General features: G+C 41.0%; 3 protein-coding genes across 3 annotated transcripts; 1 reads left to right on the top strand and 2 right to left on the bottom strand.

The window, feature by feature from the left end:
• Positions 1-4,417: 4,417 nt before the first annotated feature.
• zgc:110699 (ras-related and estrogen-regulated growth inhibitor) lies at positions 4,418-9,225 on the bottom strand. The gene is made up of 9 exons (XM_028572469.1): positions 9,198-9,225; positions 8,047-8,064; positions 7,711-7,812; positions 6,464-6,520; positions 6,282-6,355; positions 5,996-6,134; positions 5,428-5,521; positions 5,082-5,153; positions 4,418-4,926 (listed from the first exon to the last, which is right to left on the bottom strand). Exons 1-9 carry the CDS (start codon positions 9,223-9,225, stop codon positions 4,818-4,820), a joined length of 693 nt encoding a protein of 230 aa, XP_028428270.1. The 3' UTR covers positions 4,418-4,817.
• A 662-nt stretch (positions 9,226-9,887) lies between these two features.
• On the bottom strand, positions 9,888-16,399 carry LOC114550906 (NADH-ubiquinone oxidoreductase 75 kDa subunit, mitochondrial). The gene is made up of 19 exons (XM_028571878.1): positions 16,310-16,399; positions 15,261-15,337; positions 14,862-14,953; positions 14,536-14,643; positions 14,283-14,359; positions 14,094-14,175; positions 13,817-13,947; positions 13,501-13,686; positions 13,201-13,335; positions 12,892-13,006; positions 12,557-12,702; positions 12,343-12,471; positions 12,006-12,135; positions 11,699-11,859; positions 11,011-11,165; positions 10,730-10,905; positions 10,501-10,635; positions 10,277-10,349; positions 9,888-10,179 (listed from the first exon to the last, which is right to left on the bottom strand). The coding sequence occupies exons 2-19, from the start codon at positions 15,331-15,333 to the stop codon at positions 10,088-10,090; spliced, it is 2,196 nt and encodes a 731-aa protein (XP_028427679.1). The 5' UTR covers positions 15,334-15,337; positions 16,310-16,399; the 3' UTR covers positions 9,888-10,087.
• Positions 16,400-16,664: 265 nt separating this feature from the next.
• unc50 (unc-50 homolog (C. elegans)) lies at positions 16,665-23,036 on the top strand. Its single transcript, XM_028572142.1, has 6 exons — positions 16,665-16,789; positions 17,719-17,990; positions 18,081-18,201; positions 18,330-18,469; positions 20,674-20,781; positions 22,323-23,036. The coding sequence occupies exons 2-6, from the start codon at positions 17,723-17,725 to the stop codon at positions 22,457-22,459; spliced, it is 774 nt and encodes a 257-aa protein (XP_028427943.1). The 5' UTR covers positions 16,665-16,789; positions 17,719-17,722; the 3' UTR covers positions 22,460-23,036.
• The last annotated feature ends 472 nt before the right edge of the window (positions 23,037-23,508 follow it).

Raw genomic sequence — 23,508 nt, 5'->3', positions numbered from 1 at the left:
TAAATTGAATGAACTGTTGATTGCCATGTAATTTGGTCATTCATGGTGCCCAGAGGATGAATTCTAATGACGTTGGTGATCCCTTAACATTGCACAAGGTGTGTTAGAGGTTAAGAGACAGAATCCCTTTGTCATACTGGACTACGGCAATTATAATCAGATATTTATGTGTGTTTTATGTTCCTATTCAAACAATAATTACTACCTGTTATGTAATGATCTCCTGTTACTCTAAATCCTCTTTTCACTTAGTTTTTTCTTATTCCCTTCCTGGCTTTTCCCTTTCGCTCATTCATCCTCCCAGTGCCTCCACCCCTCCTCTTTTCTCTGTCTCCTTTCTTCTTCCAGATATCAGTTTACGGAGGTGTCCCACCTCAAAGGACAGGGTGTCTCTGTTTTTCTCTCACACACATTGGTGTTGTATAACTGTGGTGACCTTCCATTGAATACAATAAACCTAACTAATCCTAATTCGAATTTAAAGGTCCCCTGTTGAGTTTTTGACCACTGTTGGCACTTTGGAACTAATGTTTTCATGAGACAACCCCTATTTTGTATGAATAACTTGTGATGCGATACACAGTTCTGCCATCTGCAGAGGGTGATAATGTGTCAGTTAAAGAGGACAAGAAGAAGAAGACAATAAGCCAATTTAAACAAAGCACATTTCAAAACTCTCCAAAAAGTCTTCAAGTTCAATAGAAAAATGTCGAAGCAGGAGTCAGCTTGTGTGTCCACCTCCTCCTGGACATAACACACAGTCCAGGATGCAAAATGGACCTTTTTCACAGCAGACATTTTGACTTATCATAGAAGGAAAAGCACAGCTGAAATTAATAACCTTAACTACTAATTTAAGATTAGAGCAATGCATTTGATTTATGTATTTATTTGTAAATATTTAGGAATCCAAAAGCTTAATCTCTCTGATTGGTTGGTGATCTGTTGATGCAGGTTGTGGACGAGAGCTCTCTGATTGGCTCCTGGTGTGATGAAGCAGGCATGACTCATCTTCTATTCTGGGCCAGAGAGGTGACTCTGGGTTCTGACGTTCTGTCTCCTCGGTGACTGCTGTGATGTCATAAACTCTCCACAAATTCATTGTTGTCATCATCCTCTTCTGTCTGTCTGTCCGTCTCTCAAATCCAATCAGGTTTGTTGGCATCACAAACAACCATCACAGCATACACACGATAGCTTCAAGCTCCATCACACAATACAGAAAATGACTATTAGTCCTCTCATCATCTCTCCTTCTCACCCCCTTTGCTGACCCTGTTAACGGGCTTGAGCATATTCACTGTAGCACCCACTCATGTTGGTGAATATAAATTCAAACTTTGATATTTATGACTTCCAAGAAGTCTGTTAAAATTAAAACAGTGGTCACGGCCAGCCCAGCACAATACTTTTTGGGGGCTGCAAGCAGAAATAAACCTAGTGAAATTAGGATTACAGAGACACTAAATAAATCAGCATATAAACAGATACAGTTTAACACACAGACCCTTACTCGCTTTTGCCAAAGCTTTCGACCACATCTCAATGTCTTCAAAGACCTCATGCAAAAAAAAACTAATTAAAGGGGACATTGAGTCAAGTTTAATTTGTCAAACTATTGTTTTAATTACACTCAAAATTGATTCACCGTTTTACTGTTATATTTGTTGACCTATGTGTCGTTCTGGAGGACAATAACAAACATAGTAAAAAAATACTTTTACGTTTACCCCTTTTTTAAACATTTGTTGCAAATATACTATTTTACTACTATTTTATTTTATAATCTTTAAGGACTTAGTAATGATTTATTTAGTGACACCTGTGGAGACAGCAGGCATGTTTAAATAATACTCTCAGACCCCTGCCAGTACCAATAAAAACTACTATCTAGCGATGCAATCACAGAATCCAAATACATAGAATGGAAAAACGCTTAACAAGTATCAAAAATGTGGTCTGATATAATGAAAATCTTGAGGGTTGTAACTTTAAATCCAAAATCTGTAACTATCTGCACATTTCTCATCTTCTGTGTTTGTAGATGGAGCCCGGTGGGGTTCTGTGGCTGGTTGGTGGTAGTTGGGTGGAGTAGTTGATATATTATAAATGGTCGTGGGGGTGGACAGAGTGGTGGGATGGAGAGTAAGCACAGTCCATTTTCCCATAATGCCTTTACAAGCAGCAGGAGCTAGAGGAGTCAGACTGGCAGTTCTTCTTTCTTTTACATACAGACAAATAAGATGCCAAAGATGCTCAATGTTTTTCTTCCCCTGTTATAGGATCTCTTATTTTCTGTCTCTTTTTTTAGCTGTCTCTCGCTGATCGTAAAGGTTCAGAAGTTCAGAGCGAGTGATGAGGACAGAGAGAGAGAGAGAGAGAGAGATACATGGAGAGGAACACAGAGTCAAATAACACCAAGGCTGTAATCAAAGCCAGCCTCATTCTTTACATACTGTTATGTCCTCTACGCACTCATACAACCAAGGGCAAGTTTAACCGTTTTACTCACAGACTGATGAACTTCACTGACTGGTTCATCGAAAAAATGAACTGTGAATTTGATGGCCTTGCCAAAACTATGTGGACACCCACAAATTACACCCATATGTGATTCTTAATCATCTTATTCCAAAACCATGGGCTATAATGTGCTGGTATAACAGCCTCTACTCTATGGGAAGGCTTTCCACAAGATTTTGGATCTCACTGATTTTGGTTCAGTTACTTTCATACCAAACTGTTAAGGGATATTCATATACCTTTGGCCAAATAGTGTATTTGACATATTGTTTGACTCTGGTGAGTCTGCACGAGATGAGATGACTGTACCACCCTCTACTGGAGAATGAAACACATAACAAACTCTGATACAAACTCAGGTGTATCATTTTCTGTCATGTAAGTAGCACCTGGGGGTTTCTCAGTTATATATGCACACTCCTGTATATGGCTTAAAGGTCGTATGACATGGTGCTAATACTGTATCTGAAGTCTCTTTCCCGAAATTCAGCCTTGGTGCAGAATTACAGCCACTAGAGCCAGTCCCACAATGAGCTTTACTTAGTATGTACCATTTCTGTGTCTGTAGCTTTAAATGCTATACGCACAACCCGCGCAAAGTCATAGAATGTCTCTGAACAGATTCACGCCCACTTTTAGGGGAAAACAATCCGGCGTTCCCCATAGACGACAGCAGCGTAACGACAGAGGAAATGTAAATCGCTCCAAACTTTTACTTTAAACAAACCGTTTTGAATGAATATCTATGCCAAAAGGTTGCTGAGTAGTTTGTTGCACCAACCATACATCCTCTTGCCATGTCCTAAAATAGATCCTGATAGATGGGCTTTGGCTCCAGGCTATAGACCAGACCAGCGGTGATCAAACTTATTAAGGTATCGTGAATGCTCAGGTTCAGGCAAGGTCACAATATAAACATTAGACGTGTATAAAACAAACCATCTGTTTAACAAGAAAAAAATCCACACACATTTGTCAAAATTATGATCCAAACACACGTCAAATTGCATTGACTTCTATGGGACCATCTGTTTTCTATCCCCCAAAAGGGGGCGCGGCCTTGAGTTTTAGCGAAGTACCCGTATGTGCTGGTTGTGCATATTGAGGACGAGAGAGGGGGGGGGAGGTGGAGGGTGGGGGTGTGGCCTTGACCAACTGCCACTTTGCTCGTTTGAAAGCCATGATGTCTCTCTCTCATGGGTGGGCCAAATTCCCTGTGCGAGCAAAGCAGAGAAAGGGGAGGTAACCTTGCTCCTTATGACCTCATAAGGAGAAGATTCCAGATCGGCCCATCTGAGCTTTCATTTTCTCAAAGGCAGAGCAGGACACCCAGGCCTCGGTTTACACCTATCACCATTTCTAGCCACTGGGGGACCATAGGCAGGCTGTGGCAACTCATATTAATGTTAAAAAAACTCATAAAGTGACATTTTCATGCCATGGGACCTTTAAACACTTAAACAGATAAATTGCTGTGAATGTTGAAATGCATGTAACTGAGTGCAGCTGTTTAATCCTGTTAATAAATAAAAATATAGGCAATAGACTAATTAGAGAAACATATTTTATTTATTACTGTATTTCTGCATGGATATTATTTTCTTTTAAAATAACTTTATTTAACTTAACTTAACTTATTAACTGTTTATCTCAAATCTAACGGAAAAAGGGACACCATCTGGCCTTGAATGTGTATTTTGGGCCACTTCATATTTGCTTTTCCCAGAAAAGAAGCAAGTTTTCTCCTCTATTGAAGGTCATCCAAACTCTCTCTACATGCTGACACGTATTTTGCCTTCTAATATTGTATTCATCCGGATCCAACGTCTTTTCCAGATGACCTCAGCCTGAGCTGGGACTGTGCAGTAACATCACCAAAAAGTTTAGCCGAAACTCTCTACAACAGGCGAACTCACACTAAATTTTTATTTTTCTTTGGTGTGATTTGCTTTACATTTATGTTTGTGATGTTGTAGCTGGTGTTGTAGCCCACACTTTGGTAAAATCCTCTGGGACACCATGAATCCAGACAACCTGATGCTGCAGGCTTATGCTAGAAAACAGCCAAATCATCAGTGTTGCATAAAAGCTCCAAAGTAGATGCCTTGAACACTGTCAGACCTGAAGTTTAAAATGTTTCCTCCATACATGCTGAGTGATTCGACAGATCTTTATGTTTCAAAAGCCAGGGAAAACTCTTACAGTGCTGATATCATAAAACTGCAGTGTTATGAGAGCAGCAGTTTTCTTAAATGTCCCACTGGAATAAATGGAGAATTGCTTCTTTCCTGTGGTCACCACTGCATGGTCTTAGATCGGGTCAGTTTCCTGGTCAGAGCGTGGCGAACAGTCAGCATGTAGGAGCGGCGGTCAGGCAGAGGGCGCTGCTGATCCAACACCAGCCTATCAGACACAAGAAACAAAACATCGCCACCAACCGCCATTAAACAACACATGCAACAGCTGTACGCCTTCTCAAGACTGCAGATAACATAGCATGGTGTTCCTATATACACACACTGCAAACTGTGTGAAGTAATAATACAGCTGTACCAAACCTGATGAGCTGAAACACAGCTGCTTCCACACCTAAAACCGCTTCTGCCACTGACAGCTCCTTGAAACTGCACCTACACATGCACACGCAAACACACGCGCACACGCACACACACACACACACACACACACACACACACACACACAGCCATCATCAAAAATAGCAGTAACAACACACACTATTTAATTCATCTCAATATTCACTACTGTGTAACCATTTGGCAGCAATAAAAACACTTATCTTACATTTCATATTTAAAATTACCAAAAAAATAAACAGGAGGGAAATATTGATTACAATTACAATTTTAAATTAATTATACAAGAATAATTAAGAAAAATTGCAACCTCAAATCCTTGGCCAGTCTCTGTCCTTCCTCTGTTGTCACCTCCCTGCCGATTTCCAAGTCGTCCTTATTAGCTACCAGCACTGTAGGGACAACTGAGACACGCACGCATGCACGCACGTGCACGCGCGGACGCACACACATGCGCGCGCACACACACACACACACACACACCCACACTAAAATAAATAAACCAGCAGGATGATGCTATCGTATAGATCACAGGATGGCCTACCAAACATGGAATGCATGTCTGCTTCATCTTTGTGTGTATGTGTGTGTATGTGTGTGTGTGTGTGTGTGTGTGTGTGTGTGTGTGTGTGTGTGTGTGTGTGTGTGTGTGTGTGTGTGTGTGTGTGTGTGTGTGTAAAGGTGACAACAGAGACTTACTGCACTTTTAAGAGCAAACATAGTGGACACACTGTACATGGTTCAGTAGTTCAACAGCTGGTGTGTTGGTTAGTTGTTCTGTTTCATATGTCTCTAAGTCATCAAATAAATTGAATGACGTCACCGCCTGCCAAAACTGTTCACACATGCAGTAGATAATGATAATGTTGGATCCCTACCTAGAGTCTGTTTGGTTTGGTCGATGAGCTCCTTGAGTCGTGGGACCTCCAGGAAGCTGAGGCGCTGTGTGATGGAGTAGAGCAGCAGGAAGCCATCGGCCCAGCGGATGGACGACTGCAGAGAAGCCCCAGAGCTCTCCTGGAGGAGATATTACAAAGCTAAACCAAGAATGTCAAACTTCATAAGATTTAATGGTACAAACAAGGAAATAGTTTGACATTTTGGGAAACCGTCTTCTTCACTCACTTAATCACTTACACTCACTTAATAGAAGCCACAATTTACCTTACAAGCTACATCCAAAATCTCCAAGTCAACAGCTTCCTGGTCCACCACCCGACTGCATCTGTAGGTCACCTCTGTAGTAAAAGACAGACACATTTTACTTATTTTATTGTTAGTCATAAGTAATGCACGGTCCAACTATTTCTTCCATGTCAAGCATGTTTATTGTAATAAATATGTACCCTTTTTATGGTCGTATTCACCAATGAAGCGCTTGGTGATGAAACGTACACACAGTGCTGGGGACACAAAACAGACACAGAGTGAAAAGCCAGAAACACACACTAATGATTTGCTTACATACTGTGCATCCACACACATTTGCAAGTGATCTGCAGCCTACTGTATGTTCATGGGTCATGTTATGTCATCCTTGCTTTGAGAATTATCCTCTTGGTAATGTTACCTGCCTTGTTTAATGAGTGCTTTTTCGGTGTTCGGGTGGAAGGAGTCTGGATGGTTTGTTTGACGTCAATGTCTGGTGTTTGAGGGCTCACTGTATTTCCTTTTGGCAGGACACATTAAAAAGGGGTTTTAAGGCACGTTCAAGATGTTATTTGAAACTTTAGAGCTAAAAAAGAGGGTTTTTTTTGTGTATTTTCAGGAATTAAAGCTTGTTGTCCCCCTCTTTCACATCTGTGTCTCGTAATGCATTTATTTTTTAAAATATGTGCTGAATTAGATTTACTTTGGGTCAATAAAATAATAATCTCTAGTATATAACTTTTGAGTCATGATGTTAGGGGTCATGTTCTTAGTTCTTCAGTTTACTCGTTCTTATGGTAGAACGTTATGGTAGAAAAACTACCAATTAAGTCAGTCTGCTCTTATTAAATTATGCAAAATGAGCAACAGTTTAGAAAGAAAAACCCGAAACGCATGAAAAAAAAGTAATTTCTCACACTGATCCTGTTTTCCCACCATGAGAAGATTTGAACAAAGCCATAAGGCAGTAGTTGGCTGGATACATTCACACTTCAGTGCTTGGGAAGAGGGTCAGCTTTAGACCTGTGTAGGGTTCCCATATATAGCAAAACCTCTTAAACCATGACCAAAATCCAACCCTAAACGTAACCTCTTTTATTTACTGTGATAGTGTCTGACCTAAACTACTGTAATCCAAAATGTGCACACACAATTCTATTTTGTCTCTCCACCAGAGCTGGGCGATATGGAGGAAGGAAAAAATCTAAATAATAGAACAGCTGGAACAGGCTAGTAAGTTCAGAAAACTACACCACTTTACTGTAATGCAGCCTTTTAAACCAGGAAAAGACAAAACTTACATCACCATATAACGTTACCAAAATCTAAGATGTTATCTAATCTTGTATCACGATATCAATATATTGATGCAGTATATTGCCCAGCCCTACTCTCCACCTTCCTTTTTCTGTGCATTAATATTTCTGTCTAGTTTGTATTCTACCTGTTTTTCCAGTGTTCTGAGCTCCCAGAATGAGGAGTTTAACTGGAACCATTTTCCTGTTAGGTCCAATAGTAGCCTGCTGTCTGTCCCTGCATGGAAACCCTACAGAGAAGAAAAGAAGAGGCAGGTCAACTTTAAGTTGCAATAGAAAACTAAAAGTAGAACAACAACTACCTGCAGCCTCACGAAACAAACTTCATCTAACAATATCTACATGTAAAAACACAAATGTATAACTGAAAACACACTAAGACCGACTACACTAGGTTGCAATAATACTGACCTTTAAGTAGGAATAAATTCCTGATATGGAGAGGAGTAAAATAATGGACTCACTGTGTTCAGTCTCAGACACTGAGCAGACAGGGAATGAAGAGATGGGACTGTCTTCTCTCTTTTGCTGTGTGTGTGTGTGTGTGTGTGTGTGTGTGTGTGTGTGTGTGTGTGTGTGCCTCTCTGCTTCGGTTTGGTTATAAGGTCGCTCGCTCTCTCTCTCTTTCTCTCTCTCTCTCTCTCTTAGGGAACCGTATATGACAAGAGACATTTGTCTGGAGGAACTGTGTCCAACTCTAGACACCAGTATCCCAGTCTGGATCTATTCAATATTCACTCTTTTTTAGGGATTTTCAATGACTTCCAGTGATTCCTGAATGGCTTGCAGCAGATCCTGATCTAAAGATAAACTTGCTGACGTTCAAACTGTTCCTACCACTTCACTATAATGGTTTGGAGACTCTCTGAATGTTCACACAGTTCAGTTTCAAAATGTCAAGTGAGCTGTTGTTTGCCCTAACAAAGACAGGGAGTACATTTGTGGCTCAGGTCTTTTGTTTTGAAAGTATTTTTGATTGAGTTGAAGACACCAGAGTCCTAGTTAAAGCACTTTTAAGTTCAAAAGGAATCATTCAACACTTTGGAAAATACATCTATTCGCTCATGAGTGGTGTCAATCTTCTTTTCTAACTTTCATCAGGAAATCAAATAAGCATATTTCCCAAAATGTTTAACTATAACATTTGCGTGAATGATGGGGATCCGTCCTGTCAGCCAACTTATTTGACGAAAGAGCTCTACAACAGACACAGTCCAAGGCAATCAGTGAAAACTCTGAGTCTCAGAAAGAGAGGTAACTTAACCTCAGAGTCAGTTACTATGGTAACTGAGCCTGTGAACCTAACCTGGTCGGGAGCAGGTTTTCTTCAAGAAACTCGAGGTTTCTTCTCTCTCATTTCCTCATTCATTCATTCAGTCTGTATCAGGCGCATTTTAATGCAGTTTGTTATCTGCACGAATAAAAAAACGTATTGGTTTATGTTAGGCAGATTATAAAACGTTTTTTTCTCAAACATGTTATGTCCTTTTGTCGACGATCCCGCTGATGAAAAAGCTGTACTACCTCACAGAGGGTTTACGTAGGGAGATGATATTGAGTCCTGACTAAATGTACTTTTATTTCCACATTTTCTCACAATCCTCAAATCACTAACATCCACCATCGTGGACATGCTTTAACATCCCAGCAGATTCTTTGTGTTGCAGTTTTTTTGCAAACTGCAGTTGTCTTTATTGGTGTGTGATCATAGTGTTCCCTGGACACAAACCAGTGAGAGGCATTAAAAAGAAATAAATGATTATACATTATAGTTCTGTTAATGATCATGGTGCTGCAACCTCAGAATGGGTTCTAGTAGTAGCTTACTTTTTCACCTGCAGGATTGCACCTAAATGAAATTATAGGTGTAATACAATTCCAGCTTTCACCAGTAATATAAGTTAACTGTGATTAAATATGAAATTAATACACTGATAATGCTTATACGCATTGACTCGAGCAGCAATTTTCTCCCAAACCAATTCTCTCTCTTTTGCAGCAGCAGCTGTCTTGCTTTTTTAACGAAATGCATGTTCAAACTCGCCGTTTGTGCGCATGAGTATTTCCACCGACCCGTTTGTTTGTGGTTGTTGCCATGGTGAATTGTAGAATCATGGCTCCATTTAACCCTTCTTTCATGCCTCGTGCAAGAAGCCAGATCAACTTACAGATATAAAAAATAAATCATATCACACTGCCAGTCTTAAAGCCTAAATACATTAGTGAAATAGGTGAAGGAATGACAAATAACATGAGTGACAAGCAGATTTTTTACCACAAATACAGGAAAACACTCAAAATGGAGTAAAGATATTTGTAAGATTTTATTCATATTTCAAGTTTTTTTTTTTTATTCGCTTTATTCAACAAAGCTTGTTCACGGGAGTGAAAACGGTTTAACTGTAGAGTACAAGCATCAAGGACAACTTTAAATTAAGGAGCAACACTGAGTTTGTTCTGAGAAGTGTGTGTTGTTTCAGCGGAGGAGTTACTGCACGCCGGTGTTCAGCAAACTGACGGCTCGTCGACGGCGGCGGCTCCTTCGGTGACGGCTTTGACGCATTTGGCCATCGTCTGGGAAGCCCTGCTGATGGAATCTGAACACAGAAAGGGAAGGGGTAGAAGAAGTTGATTTAAAACTTCTATATTTCTATTTTTGCATTTGTGTATCTGCTATTTCTAAAACACACTTACCTGTCATGTAGAAGTCCTTTGCCGTTAGTTGAGGTGGCACCAGAGGAGCTGCTAGTAGGTCCTGGTTCACAGCCTGCATAGAACAGAGTGAGGAATCAGAGATCATTTTCTTCTTCTTCTTCTTCCTTTATACGACAGTCTGTGGGACGCCACATTCTGATTCTACGGATGTTTGTGTGTGTGTGTGTGTGTGTGTGTGTGTGTGTGTGTGTGTGTGTGTGTACCTGGGCAAGTTCATTAGCCTGTTTGAAATAGTTTGCCTCCTCTACATCATCGTAACGGACGAGATTAGGAGAGACCTCGGCTAGTCTGCATCGGACCCCCTCCACAGAGTCGTAGGGCAGTGTCACGCCGGCCAGCTGCAAACACACAAAGGAATGATTTTTTTTTTTTTTTGAATGTTGACAACAGTGTGAACATTAGCATGCTCCATGTGAAAGACTCCCTGCTTACTTCAGATACGGCCCTGATGATCTTCCAGTCCTCTCTGGCCATTCCAGGAGCAGTGACAGCCGTCCGGGTTTGTTGGCTCCTTCCTTCAGTGTTGACATAGGTGGCGTTTTTCTCTGTGTATGCAGCACCGGGGAGGATGATGTCTGCCATTGGTGCTCCGACGTCACCATGGTGACCTGGAGCGGTTGAAAATGATGTTCTAATATATTTGCGTTTTTTACTTTCACGGTCATGGCGACGACTGAATGTGTGTATGCTTGGTGGCATGTGTCTGTGCGTACCCTGGTAGATGATGAGGCTGTCTTCAGGCAGGTCGGCTCTGGTGATGCAGCCGGCATCAGCTCCCAGCAGGAACAGGACTTTGGGGGGTGCTGCCCTGATGGCGTCCACACCAGCCTTGTAGCCCAGGTCCAACGCAGCCACCTGACTGGCCACTCTGCTCACACACAGACACACAGTAAGTAGGGCTGTGCAATTAATGAAAACTGTAATTGCATTTATGATTTTCGCTCCTAATGATCACAAAAACAGATGAATTGAAAAAGAAAAAAAAAAAAAAAAAAAAAAAAAAAAAAAAAAAGTCTTATTTTGTCTTGTGTTCTGAATGAAAAAAAAAGGCAAAAGCCTTAAGGGAAATTTCACAGTTCTAGGTGTTTTCACTGTAGATTTGTTGTTTCACTGTTTTTAAAGTAAAATAAATGAAACATCTTTCCAAAAGACAATGAGTAATTGTGTTAAATAATCGTGATTATGATTTTTTTTCCCCCATAATTGAGCAGCCCTCAAAGTAAGAGCAGGAAGCATCTGCTGTACCTCACCAATAGAGGCTGATTTTACCATCACCTTCATTTGTAAAATAAAAAAAAATACATATATAAAAACAGCTATTCAAAATCTACAGAAAACGTTAATCAATTTGTCTTGAAAGCTTCAAATCAGTCCACACTTAAGAGGATTGCCAAGTTGTACCTGTGCAGGACGTTGAGGACTTTCCACCTCTCTTCCACTCCACTGCTGGTTCTGGCGTTCTGAGCGATGGTGGAGACGGCGCGCATGATGGCGGCTCCGTCTTCTCTCTGCAGAGCACTGCTTCCCACGACCACTACCGGACGCTTAGCAGCTGATAGGACCTGGAGCCAGGGGAAAGGAAATGAAAATTTCAAGTAAAAGTTTCCAGAAATTAATCTGAGAGCTGCCAACAAAGAAGGAAAAAAATAAATAAATCATAAATCAGCACCAAAGCTCCCTCCAGTCAGATTGCGTAAGAGTCCATTACCTGGCAGAAGGGGTGTGTGCCGTTAGCCAGTTCCTTCAGTACTGAAGTTTCCTCTCCCAGATGGTCGTATGAGAAGCTCAGATCAACACTGTGACCCACCATGGCAACACGCAGCTCATTATGGAGCCAACTGACAGAGGAAGAGGGGGAAAGGAGAAAGACAGAGGGAGGCAAGTGACACTGATTACATAACTTTGATTTTATCCAGTAGAAGCAAAGACCAACTGCAGGAGAAATAGTAGAATAAGTGCTGTGTAAAATCTATTTTTGCTGCAACAATGCTGTCTACAGGAGGAGAAACCAAACAATTAATGCAAAGAGTTATGTATGAGTTTACCTCTTGCGGATTCGGGCGTTGAACAGCGGGGCCTCGTAGCGTGGGTTAGTTCCTACGAGCAGCAGTAGGTCACAGTCCTCGATGCCGGCGATGCGAGAGTTCAACAGGTAGTTGGAGCGCAGGTCAGTGCTGCAGAGATAGAGAGAGAGAGAAGTTGTTCGCTGCACAACTAAAGATACTGTGGGAACCCTGTACATTATATACTTATTCTTACCCTGCCCCCGCCATAGGGAAGAGCTCCTCAGTGCAGAGGTTTTCCGAGTTGAGTCTGTTGAGGAGGTCTTTGAGGGAGACCAGAGTTTCGGCGTCAGCCATCCCCCCTGCAATGGCTGCTACCTCGCTGCCCTGCACGCTCTGCAGCTACACACACACACACACACACACAGATATTTATACATACAGACTCAAATGTTATAATACAACCTGAAATAGGATGCATGAATATCAAAGCATAACAAATATCACCTGTATCCTATCGGCATATAATAACGATATATAAAAAAAAGGAATAAACAGGCAGATGCAATACCGAAGCGAACACACACTTACTGCTCCAGCGACACGAGTGAGAGCATCCTCCCAGGTGGTCGGGGTCAGCTGACCTGAATCATCCTTCACCATTGGTTGGGCCAATCTCTGCCTCTTCAGACCATCATATGCAAACCTGAGGACACACATTTGGGGATTTTCGTTCTCCTTAGTCAAACTTTATGGCAACATATCTAAACTTTTTTATGTTTGTTTGTGACTACATTGAGCATTTATTTTATGGACTAATTATCCAGCGAGACCGATTTCACTTTTTCCAACTCAGTTGGAAACATGTTAACGTTTCCTGGCTCGGGGTTCGTATTTTACCTGGTCTTGTCAGAGATCCATTCTTCGTTGATGTCTTCGTTCAGCCTGGGCATCACCCTCATCACCTCCCCTCCTCTTGTGCTCACCATGATGTTACTGCCCACAGCATCCAGCACATCAATTGACTCTGTTTTCCTGCAAAGACAGCAGAAGATGAAGTAAAAAGGAGAAAAAAAAATGACAGAATCAGACAAAAACTGAACGAACCAAAATGCCTTAAACTGCTGAAAAAATGTGCTTCAAAAGCTGGAACTGTCTGCTCTGGTTTTGTAAGGTTGATGGTATCAAATTCTGCCCTACCTGGTCTCCCATGGCCGTGCGGTGAAAGCGTAGGGTTTGGAGGTGAGGGCTCCGACAGGACAGACATCGATAACGTTGCCGGACAGCTCCGACATGAACATCTTCTCCACGTAGGTCCCGATCTGCAGGTTGTTTCCTCTTCCTGTGGTTCCCAGGTCTTCAACACCTGCGATCTCACTGGCAAAACTACACAGGAATGCATTAATGTGCTGTTAGAAGATCTCCTATATTTTTACCATTGGAAGTGACAATAGCGGTCAGTATGATTATTACATTTTGCTGATGGACGTCAATATGATGTTTATCATGTGCTTACCGGACGCAGCGCGTGCACTGGATGCAGCGGGTCATGATGGTTTTGATGAGCGGCCCAATGTTCTTGTCCTCCACTGCTCTCTTCCCTTCTGTGAAACGACTGCGGTCTGACCCAAACTGCATGGACTGGTCCTGAGAACACAGCAGGTGGAGTGTTAACACAAGATACAATAGTGAAACTGGTTTTCAAATGTAACTAACACAAACTAGCCCGTTAACCTAAAAGGTGATGAAGGTTAAGCTCTAAACCAAGGTGTTAGATACTCGTCCATGGTTACCTGTAGGTCGCACTCTCCTCCCTGGTCACAAATGGGACAGTCCAGTGGGTGGTTGGCCAACAGGAACTCCATAACTCCCTCTCTGATCACACACACACACACGTTCATCAAGACAGTTTCAAGTTTATTAACTTTGGTGACTTTTAAAAATGTTGAGTAAAGTTTGAATCCCGTTTGAATATTTGATACCTGGCTTTGCGTGTCTTCTCTGAGTTGGTGAGGATGTTCCATCCCTTCATGACGGGCATGGCACAGGCTGCTACCGGCTGAGGAGCACACACAACACACACAACACACAATTAGACTAGTACTGCAAGCATTTACAGCAATTTCTGTGCAAAGGCATCTCGTCCAATGTTTTTAATTGTTCAATGGAATGGACTTCCAGCCTATTGGCTACTAAAGTAATCTGCCTGCTGACCAATCAGATGCACTTGGTTACCTTTGGAGCTCTCTCAATCTCCACCAAACACATACGACAGTTTCCTGCCACTGAGAGGCGCTCGTGGTAACAGAACCTGGGGATCTGGATTCCTGCCTTCTCACAGGCCTGATGGGGAAAGGAAACGGTCATGAAAAGGTGGGAAATTCTAAAAAGATCAAATTATGTACACATGAATCTAAAATGGACTAGATTATTATCAAGACAACACAATTACCACAAAATAGTGCCTATTGGTAACATATATACAAAAATACAGTATACAATATGAAGGGACCACATGAAACATCTTTATTGGTTTTCAGTAAAATAATCAAATTCCTTACCTGCAGCACAGTAGTTCCAGGCTCCACCTCCAGTGGTTTCCCATCTACAAACACTTCCACCATGTTGCTGGCAGCACGCACTGAAGTACGTACTGTAAGTGAACACACATATGGTCAAATTTATCAGATTTCAATGTCTGGGAAGCTTCTGAAAATTATATAAACTAGGATAAATTGCCTGATATACTGAAACACAACCATGTTCAAAATAAGAATTAAAATACAAATGGTAATAATACGTACAATTAAATCATGAATTTAATTGGCTCCAAAACATCTTATTTAGAATAAGGAGAATAACGGTTACCTTATCTCTCACACACAAACACACACACACACACACACACACACACACACACACACACACACACACACACACACACACACACACACACACACCAGTGTTGGAGGGAGCCAGGCTGCTCTTGGCAGCTCCGGCTAGAGCCCGACCGACAGTTGGCAGTCGCAACATGACTCTGTGAGAGGAAAACAGAAAGAAAGCAGTCCACATATGAGCTAACCTTATTCTGATTTTTATTCTTGCAGGTTCATTTTTTGTTGCTCAACTAAAATTGACTACTTGTTCCAGCTCAACCCACAGTAACTAAGAATGTGTTCAACATGGTGTTTGTTTGTTGATAAGTAAGATAACATAGCTGTCAGAGTCCATCTGTACTGCAAATAATCTACAGTGCTCTAAAAAGGTTTTTACATCTCTTGAGGTCCTTGCACAATATGTTTAGCTACAACATTATTTTAATATGAAATGTCTGGGATCCATAATGTTTTCTGTTTCAACATTAAAAAAAATCTTTTATCAATCAGTTTTTTTCCCCAAGATTATGTCACAATATACAATCAACATTATTCTGCACTGCTCAGATTCCATGCAAGGCATAGCAGACTTAGAAAGCTTTAACATTATGTTGAAGCTATAATATTTAGCCTTTAGGTTTAACGTTAGGCCTTTAATTTCGAGACAAAATAAATAATGCTACCCCTTATCCAAATAATTACTACAAAAAGAATTACAGCCACAATAGTGGTAGTTAGTTAACGTTAGCTAGCTTAATAGCTGCCACTGTCAACAACAAGTGATGTTGTCACTCAACCACGTAATTAACGTTTCAAGGAGATAATGCACAGAGATGAAAAGCAGAAAGTTCGAAACATAGACTTAACAAAATGTTGGGCACGGTTATATACAGTTTATGTACCAATGTAGACATGGGGAGGAAGCTTATAAGTAGCATGGACCTTTCAATAGGTACTGCTTGCTTGCAGGCTAATAGTGTTAGCTAAGAGTACTCAAGGACACGGGCATTGCAATGTTATAAAAGGGTTACAGCGGGTAATACGGTCAAACACATCATTGTCTACTGGTCTTGCAATTAAATAACAAATAGATGTAAAAGTCTACACGTGCATAATATGTTTCTGATTCTTACCTTACGCTATTTGGCCTTCTTGACCAGAACAGCGGTGATCTGAGTTGTACTACCAGTCAAAGAGCTATGAGGTTAGCGGAAATCGCATGGTGTCTTACTTCCGTTTGAAATGAGGTCTCAAATTTCACAATAAAAGTAACAATCTTCAACATAACATAATGCAATATTTCTTTCTTTCTTTCTTTCTTTCTTTCTTTCTTTCTTTCTTTCTTTCTTTCTTTCTTTCTTTCTTTCTTTCTTTTCTTTCTTTCTTGTGTTCACACCGTGGATGTATTATAAAACCACACTTATTCACACTTAAACTGTTTATATTCTGAGATCCTGGGTTTCACCTCCTACTACATTTCCCATGCAGGATGATACCGGAAGTAGCTACGTGTTCATTTTCGCGACAGTTCAGGAAGCATCTACCGAAACAGCTAGCTACAGATTCAGAGACGAGTTGGTGCTTTCTCCTGTGAAGGAGTACAGCAAAAACAGGTAAATAATGTTAAAGAAGTTTAGTTGTTTAGCTAGTTAATACCAAATAGTTACCGCTGCGTTTACCTGGTATATTACAAATAACACTGACCAGGCCTTCCCATCTTTTTAAACAAATTAGCAACAAGCTAACAGGACATGCTAGCAAACAGCGTCAACTAACAAGGGAATTAATTATGTCAGTGCTTGTTGGGGGTAAATTTGCTACTGCGCAGTTAGGTAAATTGTGTAATTGGTTTATACAGGAATACATGTGCAGCATTTTTTTTAATTTTTTTTATTTGTTTTATGCAACTTAGCTAGCCCATGTGTAGCATAGGTGTGCAATAGCATAATCTGTTTCTGTGTTGTCATGTATTGTTAGGCAGTTTGACACTGTTCGGTGATAAAAGGTGAAATAAAGCATTGTGTGTATTTTCTTAAAACTGTCATAATTAAGTTACCTAGTGTTAAGACAGTAATGATCTAGCTAGTCAACCCGTTTAAAAGCATCATGTCAACTCAACAAAATGGTATTCTCTCCTGCTGTGGGTTTATTGTTATTTATATATAATATCTCATATAGTGACCCAACAGAAGCTGTACTTGATCCTAAAAACCCTTAATCCTAAATGTCCCATTTATATATATGTAATACATCATGCGTAACATATTAGTTGCTTTAAAGTTTAAAAATAGCATGTAAGTTTTGCAAAGTAATATTGTCTTATATAAATACAGTTACTGTGGTTTTATGTTTGTCACTGTGATGATTAGATTTCTCTTTATCTGCAGAGTACAAGATAAGTTACAGAATAAACAAAACATCAAGGTTAGAGTGCTAAGCTTCCTCAGGATGTGTGCAGAAAATTCAACTTGTCCTTCTACTCATATTACATTCTTTCTTCGCTTGTCCTTACCTCCCTCTTTTTTTTTAATCTGTTAACCAGCACCATGTTGCCGACCATCTTGCCGGACAGCAATGGCGCCCTCGGTGCTAGGGACGCTGCACGTCACACAGCAGGCGCCAAGCGCTACAAGTACCTGCGACGGCTGCTCCGTTTCAAACAGATGGACTTTGAATTTGCCCTGTGGCAGATGCTTTACTTGTTTACGTCACCGCAGAGAGTCTACCGCAACTTCCACTACAGGAAACAGACCAAGGACCAGTGGGCCAGGGACGACCCTGGTTTTCTTGTCCTGCTCAGCATCTGGCTGTGTGGTAAGTCTGTTCTTGGTCACATGTAGCCAGTGGAAACCTGATGTTGTCACTGTACTATGATGACTGAACACTCCCTCTGTTCCTCTGCAGTGTCCACAATAGGCTTTGGTCTGGTGCTGGACATGGGAGCAGTGGAGACTCTGAAGCTGCTGCTGTGGGTAGTTTTTGTTGACTGCATAGGAGTCGGCCTTCTCATATCAACCCTCATGTGGTGAGTAGGGAGTTTTGCCTTGTTTAGATGGAAGTATTGAATGGCATTTCCTCCAGTTACTGTAATTGGGGCATGTTTTTGTATATATGTATTTTTTTTATAAATATTGTTCATTTTGTCTTTTCCAGGGTTATCAGCAACAAGTACCTGCTTAAACATCCCAGCAAAAATTTTGATGTGGAGTGGGGCTACGCATTTGATGTTCACCTCAATGCCTTCTACCCTCTTCTAGTCATCCTGCATTTCTTGCAGCTCTTCTTCATCAACCGTGAGTAGACGTGACTCTGGACTCACTATTTATAATATTTATTAAGACATAATTGATAATAAAAGCAAAATACACTAATGTACATAGTTTTGTTTGCATTGTAGCAACCCAGGGGACTTGAAAGCCCGATTCACAATGAAAATAGGTAACTCAGAGACAGTTGGCTTTAACGTAAAGTGTGCTTTAATAACTCAGGTCAGGAAAAGGGTAGTGGAACAAACTTTAACTTAGGATTCTTCCCGTCCCGGGTCTGTCAGCCTTCATGCAGTGTTGTCCTGTGGGGGGTTTAAAGATGTTGATACACTAGGCCGAAAATAGTCCGTTGGACACTCTGGCGAGGTCAGTGACTCAAATCTGTTCGGTGTGTCCCGTGCCGTCGTCAGTCTGAGTGGCTGTCGCCGTACCTGACATGTTCAGTCAGCGGCAGGGCAGTCGGGACTCACCCGGAAATGGGGAGCGGAATGAGGTGACTAGAGTCTCTCAAAATTTGACGAGAATCTTTTAAACTGACCTTTGTTGATCTGAAATGAAGACAGATTCAGCAACTGCATGGCCTATTTCTCGCTTAAAATGTTTTCAGAAACACGTTTCAGTGAACTATTTTAGTACAATATGAGATTGTATTCTGAACGGCCGCCATGACAGTCTGGCTTTGAATTTCTGGAGAAAACAAACCCATGTGACGCGTTCGTCCAATCAGCTGCCGGTTTTCATTTCTTGGGCAACAATACAGAGTAGCGCCACCTGCTGTTATGTAGACGTATTACGTTTCGTAAGTCGGTGTCGCCTCAGTGTGTCCCGAGGCAGTTTTTTGGACCTCGGGGACGCGACTGATCATTTCCACTGGCTTTTCTGCCGAGGGTCGGCCGTCTGGTTGGTGTGTAAGCACCTTAAAGCAGAGCGAGAGGTCAGTCCTTTTTCCATCCAATCTCCTTACTGAACAACAAAAACTCCTGCAGTGACTCTGTCAGTACCTGATCCGTTCCACCTGCACAATCCGTTCTGCGCATGCGCTAGATGTTCGCGCATGCGCTGTGGTACGAGGATTTACGACACTACCCGATCTGTTCCCACACTAGCCTCCACCGGGAAGCTAACGTTAGTTTAGCTAACAGCTAATTCGGCTAACCGCTAGCTGAGACAGCATGTAAACTTTAAAAGACCCTCAAAATAAAACTTGGAAACAAACGTTAACATATATAACAGCTGTTACGTCAGTTCTACTTTACTTGTGCTCATTTAAAATACAATCACTCAATACTTGTCTTTATTGTTACTGTAAAGTCTTAATTTTGCTGTAGCCTGCTTTTCCCATTATGTTTGACTTAACGTTATTTTAGACTGAATCTAGCTGTCCGTTCTGCCTGCACAGTCCGTTCTGTGCATGCGTTATTTGTCGGCTAGCGGTTAGCCGAATTAGCTGTTAGCTAAACGTTAGCTTGGGTGTAGGCCGGTGTAGGCTAGCGTGGAACAGATCGGGCAGGTCGTAAAACAGTATTATCATCTGCGCATGTGCAGAACGGATTGTGCAGGTGGAACGGATCGGGTACTGACAGCCTCTCTGGTGCTTTGTTCCTCACTCTCTCCCATGCTGCCTTGGGCTGGCTCTCTTAATGCCTTCCCCTGATCCCCTGATGGGCTACAGGTGTGACCAGTGCCATGTGCCGAGTGGCTGTAGCACTTGAACAGGCAGATAGACTCCCTCTATCACCTCCCCCAATCTGAGCCTATGGACCCGCCCCCTGTGCCTGATTGGCTGGTCTGTTTCCTCTGGTTTGCAACAGCATGTTAATTGAAAGACATTTTTTCTATTACAAAATAGAAACAACAACTGATGTAATGAAAATGGACCATTGTAAGGAAAAGCTACGACATGACACAATGTGTGACCATTTTTATTTGGACAGTCAGTTGTTGTATGGACAGGTGATTTGAGCTCGTTCCCTCTGGCGATTAAAAACAACCCCTGTAACCGTAGTGACTGTACACACCAAAGACCGAGAGCCTCTTTAGTACACTTCATCAACTAAAAATGAATACTTCTAATAATCATATGTGACTTCTACTAGTATGTTATTTATTTATTTATTTATTTATTTTTTTTTTTTTGTCCAGAAAAACTGAATCAACATCAGGTGTTGAAATAAACCCTTGCACCCGCCTCCTTTTATCACCATACCTACAGTTTGTTTTGTGTGTTTCAGATATTGTGGTAATAAACTCTGACTGGTTCGTGGGATACTTTGTCGGTAACACCATGTGGCTAATAGCCATTGGTTATTATGTCTACATCACGTTTTTAGGGTACAACGGTAAGTCCTATTCATATTTAAATACACAGAGTTAGATTGTTCACTAAAAAGTAACAATATGTCAGTAAATAGACAGTTGGTCTGGATTTATGTCACATTTTCAGTGTAATATGACTTCAGATCGGCTTGGATTAATAACTTCTGATTATATTTAGTTTTGTCCTTAATCAGAACTGAAGTAGACCTTTCCATTTTCAAAATGTGTTAACAAATCTATTTAGAGCTGTAATGATTAGTTGATCAGTCATTTCCTGGTTCTCCTTCTCCATAAACAACATGAAATCAAGGAGAGGGTTAACTTTTCCTGTTACAGATTTCCCACTGTGGTCAGGAAGCACAGGGGAGACACTTTGTTTCTCTCACTATGACTCTAGAGTACTACTCGCTCCGAAGCTAATCGCAGTCCCTCTCTCACTTCTCCCTCGCTCTCCCACACACGCACACGCCGGCTCAACGCACACACCAGCTCACAAGTATAAACATCAGGCCACTTACGTAGGCTACGGCGAAAGCTCTGCATGGAGCCTCCACAGAAACATAAAACAGCCTTAATTGATCGTCATAACTGTAAAATGTCCGATTAAAGAGTTATGGTGTATTTCCTGAAAAAACAGTAAGTTGGACACAAAACAAAGAGGGGTAATTTATGTGGATGTGACAACAAGTTGTTGACGTTAAGTTTAGGAAAAGAATTGTGGTTTGGGTTAAAATTCTCCCGAGGAGAGAACACCTGTTTCCTGGGTGCGTCTCTCAACTAGGGCTGCCACCTCTTAGTCGATTAGTCGACTAATCGGTCGTTTTGGTCTTAGTTGACTAAGATTTCTTTAGTCGATTAGTCATTTTTTTTATGCTTATTCATGCTTAATTACTTATTTCCAAGAAACTTCTGAGCACATTTATGGTGAACACAAGATTTAAAGTGGTGCTTTTGCAGGATTAATTGTGGAGAAACTCAGTTTTACAGATGGTTAATTAACTACATTTATATTGTGCTTTTCTAGTCTTAACCACCTCTCAAAGCGCACAGCTCTGTCAATTAAATCAACTAATCAATTAGTTGACAAAATTGTATAAGTGTTAGTCGACTAAGAATTTCTTTAGTCGAGGACAGCCCTACTCTCAACACCCCCTTTCCTGAATATGAAGATTCCGTGTGTTGAGATGTAAAACAAGTAAACTTGAGTTATCGTTTATCCCAACCACTATCAAGCTGCTGAACTCCAATCATTAATCATAGCACAACCGAGCAAAGTGCAATAAATACCCCAGCACTTTTTGCACATAGTACTTTAATTTTTACGGTAACCTTTTAAAAGGTAGTATTGTCTGTGAAGGATGGGACTGTTCAAAAGTAATTTTTATTGGTTGTTGTATTTATTTCCATCTCGGTTAAAGCAGTCACCATTAAGCACACCCTGTTTCCTATAAAGGAGTAGTAATGTAGTGTACATTTCAATGTGACTTTATAGATGTGTAATGTTGGCCAAAGTATCTGTTGCCTGTCAGTGTGTTGATGTGTTTGTCTTGTGTTATCCATACAGCTCTACCATTCCTGAAGAACACCGTGGTGCTGCTCTACCCCTTCGCTCTGCTCGGCCTCATCTACATCCTCTCCGTCTCTCTGGGCTGGAACTTCACTAAGGGTCTCTGCTGGTTTTACAAGTACCGCGTCCAGTAGGACCAGTTTCTCTCTGAGGTTGGACACTAGTTGGCTCCAGGCCGTCTCAAAATCTGTTTTCAACTCACATCTAGCTGACAACAAATCCATTTCCAGCTTCTGTCAGTCAACATCTGTTTGGGAAGAACTCTGGTTGACTCTCATCAAACGGGGACGCCGGCTTTATTGGCGCTGAGCCGAGTTGACTGTTGCTCGACTCTGAATTGACTCTGTTGATTTTCTGTTTGGCTCTTATGTTGAGCTGGAGCTCCAAAGTCAGTAAACCGTGATGTGTTTGGACTAGTTGCAGAAACGGGGTCAGATGTGCTACAGCTTTTATTGTTCTTTTTGTATGATTTGTAAATACTCTGGCAGGTTGTAATATATATACCCAGACGATTGTTTCTGAAGAGTAAACATTTGCTTTGTTTCTTTAAAAAAAAAAAAAAAAAAAAAAAATCAAATCCTGCTTATTGAAGATGAAAAAGGAAAGTGGAGGAACATGGAATGGACACCTTTTTTTTTTTTTTTTCCCTTTTCTTTTTTATCCTAAAGTGTACATTCCAAAGCACTTTCAATAAAAGGTTTTATTAACTTAGGTTGCCTCAGTTTTACTTTCTGGAGGAATAAATGCTCACTCTGAAATGTTTAAACCTCTCCCAGCAGGTTGTGCCCTACCTTACAAGTTTTTGATGTTCTGGGAAATATTTCCAATAGTAGGCAGCATTATGTAGGAAAAAGTCTCATAGTGGCACTGCTGATGTTGTAATTGTTGGATATTAATCCCATTCCCTATACGTTGATGCTTTTTGTTCATATTACTGTGCAGATGCTTGGGGGAAATCATATCTATAAAAAAGGCCTTTTTATAAACTATTATATGTAAAAAAAGAAAAAAAAAAATCTAATTAGTGTGATCCTTTGTCTTTATATTTACTATATACTGTGTAACAGTCATAAGTAATCGTAAGTCGTCGTAAGTTCATTTTCTGGGGAAATCGAGAAAAGTACACACTGTAAGTATCAGCTAATCTATTTGAACCAGTAGGTTACTGAAGTGGAAAAAACGT

This window comes from Perca flavescens, chromosome 24 (assembly GCF_004354835.1).
Source record: "Perca flavescens isolate YP-PL-M2 chromosome 24, PFLA_1.0, whole genome shotgun sequence".
Taxonomy (NCBI): Eukaryota; Metazoa; Chordata; class Actinopteri; order Perciformes; family Percidae; genus Perca; species Perca flavescens.
The sequence above is the reverse complement of the archived record's forward strand: the minus strand, read 5'-3'. Positions and strand labels throughout refer to the sequence as shown.

What these genes read in the sequence shown, in the direction of transcription:
- unc50 (XM_028572142.1), top strand. Translation starts at nt 17,723, where the DNA reads ATGTTGCCGACCATCTTGCCGGACAGCAATGGCGCCCTCGGTGCTAGG. An exon ending in GCTCAGCATCTGGCTGTGTG is followed by an intron (nt 17,991 to 18,080) that starts GTAAGTCTGTTC and finishes GTTCCTCTGCAG; the next exon opens with TGTCCACAATAGGCTTTGGT. An exon ending in CTCATATCAACCCTCATGTG is followed by an intron (nt 18,202 to 18,329) that starts GTGAGTAGGGAG and finishes TGTCTTTTCCAG; the next exon opens with GGTTATCAGCAACAAGTACC.
- zgc:110699 (XM_028572469.1), bottom strand. Translation starts at nt 9,225, where the DNA reads ATGTTAAAGCATGTCCACGATGGTGGAT. An exon ending in TTTTGGATGTAGCTTGTAAG is followed by an intron (nt 6,135 to 6,281) that starts GTAAATTGTGGC and finishes TATCTCCTCCAG; the next exon opens with GAGAGCTCTGGGGCTTCTCT. An exon ending in CCAAACCAAACAGACTCTAG is followed by an intron (nt 5,522 to 5,995) that starts GTAGGGATCCAA and finishes TGCGTGTCTCAG; the next exon opens with TTGTCCCTACAGTGCTGGTA.
- LOC114550906 (XM_028571878.1), bottom strand. Translation starts at nt 15,333, where the DNA reads ATGTTGCGACTGCCAACTGTCGGTCGGGCTCTAGCCGGAGCTGCCAAG. An exon ending in AGATTGAGAGAGCTCCAAAG is followed by an intron (nt 14,360 to 14,535) that starts GTAACCAAGTGC and finishes TGTGCTCCTCAG; the next exon opens with CCGGTAGCAGCCTGTGCCAT. An exon ending in GAGAAGACACGCAAAGCCAG is followed by an intron (nt 14,176 to 14,282) that starts GTATCAAATATT and finishes GTGTGTGATCAG; the next exon opens with AGAGGGAGTTATGGAGTTCC.